At 41.4% G+C, this 9,709-nt stretch overlaps 1 protein-coding gene across 2 annotated transcripts in view; it reads right to left on the bottom strand.

Moving 5' to 3' along the window:
* LOC122560199 (proto-oncogene tyrosine-protein kinase Src-like) overlaps positions 1-9,709 on the bottom strand; it is a 166,290-nt gene that overhangs the window by 79,400 nt on the left and 77,181 nt on the right. For both annotated transcript variants that reach the window (XM_043710602.1, XM_043710603.1), the window contains exon 2: positions 5,312-5,581. In XM_043710602.1, coding sequence (XP_043566537.1) covers positions 5,312-5,573 — 262 coding nt within the window. In that variant the 5' untranslated portion in view covers positions 5,574-5,581. The remainder of the gene's footprint in view (positions 1-5,311; positions 5,582-9,709) is intronic.

Here is a 9,709-nt window from a genome sequence, read left to right as displayed (position 1 = left end):
TAGGAGTGTGTGTGTGTATCTGGGATGGGGGGTTGTGAGTGTCTGTGAGAGTGTATATGTGTGTGTGTATAGTGTAACGTGGTCTAAGTCTGTGAGAGGATGCATGTGTGAGTGTGGGAGTGTGTGAGTCTATAGGAGTGGGTGTGTGTGTCTGTGTATACGTGTGTCTGTGTGTGTATAGGTGTGCCTGTGTGTGTGTCTGTGTGTGTGTATGTAGGAGTGTCTGTGTGTGTGTATTGTAGTCACCTGTAGTGTGACATGACCCCAAGATCCTGGTTGAGGCCCTCCCTATGGGTACGGAACTTAGCTAACAGCCTCTGCTTGGCCACTTTTCACTGCTGCCTGTCCCAACATCCGCCTTGGAGGATGGACACCTGAAGGTCCAAGGTCGAATGTCCTGGACCGCAGGAGTGTTCCCCAACTGGGAGGGAACACACCTGTCTGTTGATTGTTGTGCGGTGCCCATTCATCCGTTGCCATAGCCTTTGCGTGGTATCATGCCTCCGGGCATCCTTGCCTGTAGTGTATGAGATAGACAACGTTGGCTGAGTCACACGAGTACCTGCCACGTACATGGTGGGAGGTGTCCCCACATGTAATGGTGGCATCCATGTCCACATTCTGACACGTCTTGCAGCGCCTACCGTGACAGGATTGTATGGAGTTGTCCTGAAAGCCGGGCAGCTTGCTATGAACAATGATCTGTTTGAGGTTTGGTGGTTGTTTAAAGGCGAGCAGTGGAGGTGTGGGGAAGGTCTTGGCGAGGTGCTCATCCTCACTGATAATGTGTTACAGGCCACAAAGAACATGACATAGTTTTTCAGCTCCTGGGAAGTACTGAACAACGAAGGTTACCCTGTCGGCTGCAACACGTGTCTATCTCCTGAGGAGGTCATTATGGTTCCTTGCTGTGGCACTTTTGAACTGGCGGTCGCTGAGTTGGGCATCATACCCCATACTTATGAGGGATACCTGAGTACTTCCAGGTGCCCATCACGTTCCTTCTCATTTGAGCAGATCCGGTGTATGCATAGGGTTTGTCCATAGGGGATGGCTGTTTTAATATGTTTTGGGTGGAAGCTGGAGAAGTGTAGCATTGTGAGGTTGTCTGTGGGTTTGCGGTAGAGTGTGGTGCTGAGGTGTCCATCCTTGATGGAGATGCATGTATCCAAGAATGAGACAGATAATCGAGAGTTTGATGGTGGGATGAAACGTGTTGATATCACTGTGTAGTTTTATCAGTGACTCCTCGCCGTGGGTCCAGAGGGTCCAGAGGACCGCCAGTTCCGACGTGCCACCGCAAGGAACCGCAATGACCTCCGCACGAGACGGACACATGCTGCAACCGACAGGGTACCCTTCGTTGTTCAGTACTTCCCAGGAGCTGAAAAACTGCGCCATTGTCTTCACGACCTGCAACACATTATCAATGAGGATAAGCACCTCGCCAAGATCTTCCCCAAACCTCCACTGCTCACCTTTAAACAACCGCCAAACCTCAAACAGATCATTGTTCGTAGCAAGCTGCCCGGCTTTCAGGACAACTCCAGACAACCCTGTCACGGAAGGCGCTGCAAGACGTGTCAGAGTGTGGACATGGATACCACCTTTACATGTGGGGACACCTTCCACCATGTACTTGGCAGGTACTCATGTGACTCAGCCAACGTTGTCTATCTTATATGTTGCAGGCAAGGATGCCCTGAGGCATGGTACATTGGGGAAACCGAGCAAAGGCTATGGCAACAGATGAATGGGCACCGCACAACAATCAACAGACAGGAGTGTTCCCTCCCAGTTGGGGAACACTTCAGCGGTCCAGGACATTCGATCTCAGACCTTCAGGTGACCATCCTCCAAGGTGGACTTTGGGACAGGCAGCAGCAAAACGTGGCCGAGCAGAGGCTGATAGCTCAGTTCCGTACCCATAGGGAGGGCCTCAACCGGGGCCTTGGGTTCATGTCACATTATAGGTGACCACCATTGCACTATACACACACGTTACCATAATGAAGACACTTCAAAGTACTTTAATGGCTATCAAATTCTTTTTTTTAACCTCATGAGATCATGCGAGGTGCTGCTTCAATGTAAGTTTTTGTTTCGCTCTGTGAGGTTGCAAGCTCCAACAACCAGGGTACCCCTCGTGTGTGAATGGCACATCCAGGAATTGTTCCTGGCATGCAGCATTTTGAGACTGATGCCCAATAATGGAGGCCCATTCTCCTTATTGCATCTATATTAGAACTCAAAAAACTATCACAGAATTCCATTTCTCCTCCTTTCTTTGTTCAAGTTTTTCTTTTTAAAATAACTCCATTTCATAAAAATAGCGTTATGGCAGGAAATTTCACATTATGGCACAGACAGGGAACATGGGGGCTAACACCTTCAACATATTATCTGGCTGACACCAATTGTTACAGTTAACCTGAGAATATAACTTTATAAAAAAAAGTTCTGTGATTTACATATGAAAGAAGTGAAACTATCATGGTCTGTCTAATAGATGAAAGACTCAACAAACAATCAAGGTATTTTTCAATGTATAATTTCAGTTATGTCACAGTGTAAGTTTTGCTATAAATTCTGTGTCTTATAATTGTGTCCTCCACAACCACCGGATGAAGGAGCGGTGCTCCGAAAGCTAGTGCTCCCAATCAAACCTGTTGGATTATAACCTGATGTTGTGTGATTTTTAATGTTAAAAAAAAATTTTGATGGGTGGGAATAGCTCAGTTTCAGAAACCTGGTCAGCATGGACAAGTTGGGCCGAAGTACCTGTTTCCGTGCTGTATGACTCAATGATTCTACGTTTGGAAAATATACTTGTCGGTGAGCTAGTAACTAAAGGGTATTCACCAATGGATATTAAGAGTATTTACTTTTATGCCAAAAGTGCTTCAGATGTGAAATTTCCTGCCATAACGCTATTTTTATGAAATGGAGTTATTTTAAAAAGAAAAACTTGAACAAAGAAAGGAGGAGAAATGGAATTCTGTGATAGTTTTTTGAGTTCTAATATAGATGCAATAAGGAGAATGGGCCTCCATTATTGGGCATCAGTCTCAAAATGCTGCATGCCAGGAACAATTCCTGGATGTGCCATTCACACACGAGGGGTACCCTGGTTGTTGGAGCTTGCAACCTCACAGAGCGAAACAAAAACTTACATTGAAGCAGCACCTCGCATGATCTCATGAGGTTAAAAAAAAGAATTTGATAGCCATTAAAGTACTTTGAAGTGTCTTCATTATGGTAACACAGGAAACAGTAGCCAATTTGTGCACTGCAAGTTCAAACGTAAACAACAACGGGAAAAGCTGCTTTAAGGATATTGATTTGAATAGTAGTATCAGCCAGGATAGCAGGCCTAAGTTTCATGGACTCCTTTGAAAAAAGTGCCATGGCACTTTTACATTTACCTCAGTCTTGGTTTAACATTTTGTCCTAAGGATGGCACCTCCAATAGTGCAGCATTGCCTCAGTACTTTATTACTTTTTTTTTAGCAGGACTTTAATGTGCAATCTTCTAACTCAGAATTCAGGGAACTTTGAATTGAACTGTGGCCAACCGCTTTTTCTGAGCCTCGTTGGTCTTCTCCCTATTCAGAACAGATCACTTCATTGACAGTTGTGAGAATGACAACATTATAAATTACCTGAAAGCTCTGATCCTGTTAGCAACAGAGAGTGAGACAGAGAACATGACAAAGAGGAGCACAAACTAGGGGAGAAAGGACTGGTCAGAGCATAAAATCTTCGAAGGTGTGCATCTGTGGGGGAGGAATTGTTAGGGGAGAGAAAAAGAGATAGGGAGAGAGAGAAATACAGAGAGAGAGAGAGAGACTGAAACACAAAATGTGGAAAAGAGAGCAACATAAAATTGAGAGAGAGAATGTCACATTAGCCTATGATGAGCTCTTTCACATAATGGGTCTTATTCAGAGAATCATATTCTTTGAAACTGTTATCTAAATTGCCCGTTGTTTTAGGTGCATTAGTCAGATGGAAATGAGTCTGGGTGGGTTACTGTTCGGAGGGTCGGTGTGGACTTTGGGCCGAAGGGCCTGTTTCCACACTGTTGGGAATCTAATCTAATCTAAAAAAAAGGATTGAGTCTCATATCCCCCAAAATTAAAACGTGGTAAGGTAAAGGAATCAGAAAACTGACTTCGGCCTGATTTTAGTTTTTGTAATTGCTGTCTATTGTCAAAAAGTGACAAAACTTTACAAACGTTTCAATTAACAGCTACAATGATTAAGACTTTTGTTCAAACAATGGTATTTGCTTAATTTTTTGCAATGTATTCTATACTGTAGGAACATCACAGAGGCTCTTATACATTTTAGTAACATTTGCAAAAGTATGGAAAATGTCACATGCTGTAACAATGCCACATGGTTAAATCTCCTGGAATTTATTAAACTAGAGTTGATAACTTTATATGCTTCTTTTTAAATGAATGGGTGCTGAGGCTCAGGCATTATTTTATCAAATTGTGCTCCTCCAATATTCCTTTCTTAACCAGGTATTCTTGGATCTTGTGTAAAGTATCTGCTCCATTTCCCAACATAATATGATCCGGAGTTCAGGCAGGTAATAGCTAACTAGCTCATTAAGTCTGCTGCATATTACAATAGCTATGGCATCCTTATTAAATGCTAAGTATGACTCCAATCAATAGAAACCCACACCCCACCCTCCGTTTCCCATCGAAATGAACAACATCAATTCATTGGAACTCTCCTGAGCATAATCTATTTAGCATTTTCCAGCTTGTTCCACCATTTAGATAGATCATGGTTGATCTATATTTTAATTCCATCGACATGCCTTGGTTCCTTAACTCTTAATGCCCTAGTCTAATGTAAACACAGTTTTAAAACTGTCAGCTGACAGTTTGGGGCAGAGTTCCAGATTTCCACTTCCCTTTCAATAACAGAGGACCTTCTGGTAACATCTTAAAATCACTATTAGAGCAACCTTAGTAAAGCTATTCATGGAAATACAAACCTAATGTCTGTAGCAGTCCCCATAGGTTGGCTCTCTTAGCCCCAGTAACAGTCTGGTGAATGGCCTTCAGCATCAGCTTCAAGGTCAGTATGCCTTTCCCCAGTGAGACAAAATTACCTGCTACTTCACAGGATAAATATTTGATGTCAAGCACTCAGAACCGTTGTTCAGGAAAGTTCCCAATTCTCAGCAATCAATATCTTGATGTTGTCAAATTAATTTAGGATTACTAATTAATCAAAACCTTTGTCCCTCTCCCAGGACCATACCACAGCTCCAGTGCCCCGTACTAACCTGCTAGTTGGCCTGTTCGCTGTGATGGTGAAGATGCATTTGATGAAATGACCCCCCCAAATAGTGTTGATTCTGTGGTTCCTCCAAACGGTGTAACATTGGAGCTGTTCTTATCCAGACCTGAAGCTTTTGCAGGTGTTGACTGGGATTCTTGTGTTGGATCAGGTCCATAACGTAGATTCTGTGTGCTGGAGGAAATGCTATTGTCTCCAGCCTTTGGCTTCAGAGAAGGATCTTTCAGCTTGCTCTTACTACTCCCCATAATTAAACCTACAAAAAAGGGATTAAAATTACTAACAGCCAGAACACTGTTTAAGAATAATAAATCACATTTAGATACTTTTTCTTTCTTTCTGGTCAATTGGAAAACCCTTGTCATAATGATAGCTATGATTAAAAATGATTTTAAAAAATTATAGTAGCAGGAGAAATATTGTAAAAGTTTCCATAGCAAGCCATCAGCAAGATCATGAATCATTAGACTTACACATGGGTTATTTGAAGAAAATGAATTATTCAAATATTCATAAAGGAATTGATGACAGTACTGCTCAGGCTAACATTTATGCAGTGTCTTTAACATAGCAAAGGGAAACATAAATTCACCGTAATCCTACAGGATTGCACACTCATTAGAGAGAGACTTATGGTGGTTTAATCTGAGAGTCACCACATCCCAGGCGAGGGGAGACGTTCAGAAGGAGAGACCTTCATGGTTACCTCATCTGGAGCAGGAATTTAACTCACAAAATTGGAGTCACTCTGCAACAGTTCGCAAAGGGTTATCAAACAAAATGTGACAATGATCCGTACAGGATATTTAACAACGGATAAGCTGAGTCAAATAGGTAGGTTAGTCTATGTTAACTTTGAAGGTAAAATCCTGGGGTCAGGATGAGGTAAAAATGATACTTTGTAGCCTAACTACAACATCACGTCACTCTTTATTTGCATTAGCCCAGCCCAGCATAAAAAGTGCAGCATGTACAGCAGTTGTCAGCCCAGAACTTACACAAGCCCAGAGAAAAATTACAAGCTGACAAAGAAGAATCTCGGAGGCCACATTGTTTGCTTCTTGTCAGGGGAGCTCCTATCTCAAAACAGCTGGAGCGAAATTCAGAAAGGGCCATATTCTGATCTATGTTGGAACAAATTATTTGGATAGGAACAGGGATTCCATTCCTGATGAAGGGCTTTTGCCCGAAACGTCGATTTTCCTGCTCCTTTGTGCTGCCTGACCTGCTGTGCTTTTCCAACACCACTCTAATCGAAACTCTGGTTTTTAGCATCTGCAGTCCTCACGTTTGCCTACAGGGAGGCAATCATGTTGAGGGACCAAGAGCTTTGAGGAACTCATTTAATAAGCAGAACCTTGAGAGTAATGATTCCTAGATTTCTTCCCAAAATAGAGACAGACAGATCGGTTGAGTTCTTTCTTGTTCATCCCTTGAGGCAAAAACAACCATGTTTATCAACTGCAGAATTATGGGTACCACAAACAATTTAGTTTGAGATGAGTTGCAGACTCAAAATTTCCTCTGCTTGCATTTGCTCTGTTCCGTAACATGCACTTGTTTTTAAAGAAATCCATACCATGTTTTACATGGTTGAGTTGGTGTAGCAATCTTGGGCAAGCTTATCTCTCGTCTTGAAATCAATATCAAAACTCCGAAATGAAGCCTGGTAGTATTTCCTTCCACAGCCATGTCAGGTGAGTTAATACATGCCTAAAGGACCTGATGTTCAAAATAGAGAGGTTCTTGTTACGAACTACAGAAACCAACCCTAGGGCAGGAAGGAGCTAACCTCTCCAATGTGAAGAGTGAAGTACAACATTTTGGTAAGTAAAATAAGAAAGTCACATGTTAGAAAATACAAACCCAAACAGGATGAAGGAGCAAAGCGATCTCGGAATACAAAACATGGATCGTCCATAGGAGCAACATAGGTCAAAAAGGGTATTAAAATATAGCAAATCAAGTTCCCAGCTTTCTTTTTAAAGGGATAGAATTTTTAAACACAGGTCATTCTGCCATAACGCAAGTTTCCTCAATGCGAATTCGCTGTAATGCCAATGACGAATTGGGAACGTTGTTTCTAAAACACAAACTTTTAAAACATATATTGGTTGTAACGCGCTTACATCACCAACACTTAAGTGCTGTTTCTAAAGCATGATTTTTCTATAACACGGGGTTGCACAAGAACACAGCCATTGTATTATAGAAGAACTCACTGTGGAGAAATTACGCAAATACAAAAGCAAAATACTGGGGCAATAAATGTGCATCAAACTTGAATTAAACAATATGGGAAGACAGAAATTGCTGGAAAAGCTCAGCAGATCTGGAAGTATCTGTGGAGAGAAATCAGAGTTAAGGTTTCGAGTCAAATGATCCCTCCTCAGAACCTCTGACCTCAGACCTGCTGAGGTTTTCCAGCAATTTTTGTTTCTGTTATTGTTTCTGGTTTACAGCATCCACAGTTTTTTTTTCAGTTTTCATTATGGCGAGAAACGTGTGTAGTTCTGGTCATGACCTTTTTTTTGGAAAAGGATTTAGAAGCACTAGAAAAGGTTCAGAAAAGACTAACAAGGAGAATAACCGAGCTATAAAGTTAGGCCCATTGGGAGTGGACCAAAAGGTCTGATTTATGTCTACATTGTAGAATCCATACAATTCTGTGCAATTGCTCATTTCGAACAAGATCGCTGCCCAGTGACTTCATGAAAAAACAGCTGAAGATTAGATATGCAATTTCCAACATAAAATTTCCAGATATTCCCATGTCTCACATGATAAAATAATGGAATTCGTTTTAATCAGTAGACAATCGGTATTCATCAATGATCACTATTTGTAAAATTTTAGGGATTGAGAAATAACAACCATAACTACACTAATTCAAATCCCCAACTGCGCTGAAGTTTTAAAAACATTGATTTATTCAATAACCATAACAAACTCATTTAAAATGTTTTTCAGACTGGAGGCCTGTGACCAGTGGAATGCCACAAGGATCGGTGCTGGGTCCTCTACTTTTTATCATTTACATAAATGATTTGGATGCGAGCATAAGAGGTACAGTTAGTAAGTTTGCAGTTCACACCAAAATTGGTGGTGCAGTGGACAGTGAAGAGGGTTACCTCAGATTACAACAGGATCTGGACCAGATGGGCCAATGGGCTGAGAAGTGGCAGATGGAGTTTAATTCAGATAAATGTGAGGTGCTGCATTTTGGGAAAGCAAATCTTAGCAGGACTTATAAACTTAATGGTAGTGTCCTTGGGAGTGTTGCTGAACAAAGAGACCTTGGAGTGCAGGTTTATAGCTCCTTGAAAGTGGAGTCGCAGGTAGATAGGATAGTGAAGAAGGCGTTTGGTATGCTTTCCTTTATTGATCAGAGTATTGAGTACAGGAGTTGCATAAGGCATAGGGTCCCTCAAGTCTATTCTGCCATTCAACAGGATCATGGCTGATCTTTGACCTGGACACTACTTATCCATCCTTCCCCGTATCCCTTGATTCCCTGAAATCCCAGGCATCCCATTACCCTATGTGTAGAGAATTCTGAAAATTCAGAGCCATCTGAGTGAAGAAATTTCTCCTTGCCTCACTCTTTATTCTATCAGTACATCTTCCACTCCCTTTCATCTACCCTTCAAGCCCTCTCAGAATCTTATGTCTCAAGAAGATCACCTCTCATGCTTCTAAACTAAGCAGTTAATAAATGTTAATTTGTTTGCAGTAGCAAGGTTTCCAATCTTCATCTGTCAAAAGCATCCTTAGTTGTGGTATTTATATTTGTCATAATATCACAAATGCATCTCTGCATTTTAGGAATCTATTCTCACCATCTATGTATTTCAACGGAGAACTGATGTGAATTTAGAGCTCAGCTGTAGCAGCAAGATGAAAATCCATCAACAGTTATTTTCTGATCACCAATGAGATTAAGCATTGCTACTTGTTTTTTGCTTTGTTGATAGGACCTTATAATCTAATGCTCACTATCCTTATGGTTTAGTTGTGTGTGGCTCTATCCCTTGTGTTATTTTATGCTGGAAAAGGGAATAAGAAGAAAGAATTCCAAAAATGTTTATTGTGGAAAAATTATATTTCACTTATTGGCTCAAGTGTGTAAACAGATTACGTAGTGTTTGACATCATTCAGACATTGATTAGTGACTGTTTAAAGATTTCATAGATGTTTATAACCAGAAGGTCTTTGTAACATCAGCCTGAACTGGATTTGAACACAATCCCCAGAGGTGAGACAATGATGTGTTTTTAAAAAATATATTCTATCAGTCTGCACAAAGATGTTATTACACATTTTTTGAGCAGGTAGGAGATGAAGCCACACCGCCTGCCTCAAAGGTAGGGACACTACCACTGT

Source organism: Chiloscyllium plagiosum, chromosome 20 (assembly GCF_004010195.1).
Source record: "Chiloscyllium plagiosum isolate BGI_BamShark_2017 chromosome 20, ASM401019v2, whole genome shotgun sequence".
NCBI classification, from domain to species: Eukaryota; Metazoa; Chordata; class Chondrichthyes; order Orectolobiformes; family Hemiscylliidae; genus Chiloscyllium; species Chiloscyllium plagiosum.
This window is presented reverse-complemented; position numbering and strand designations above follow the sequence as displayed.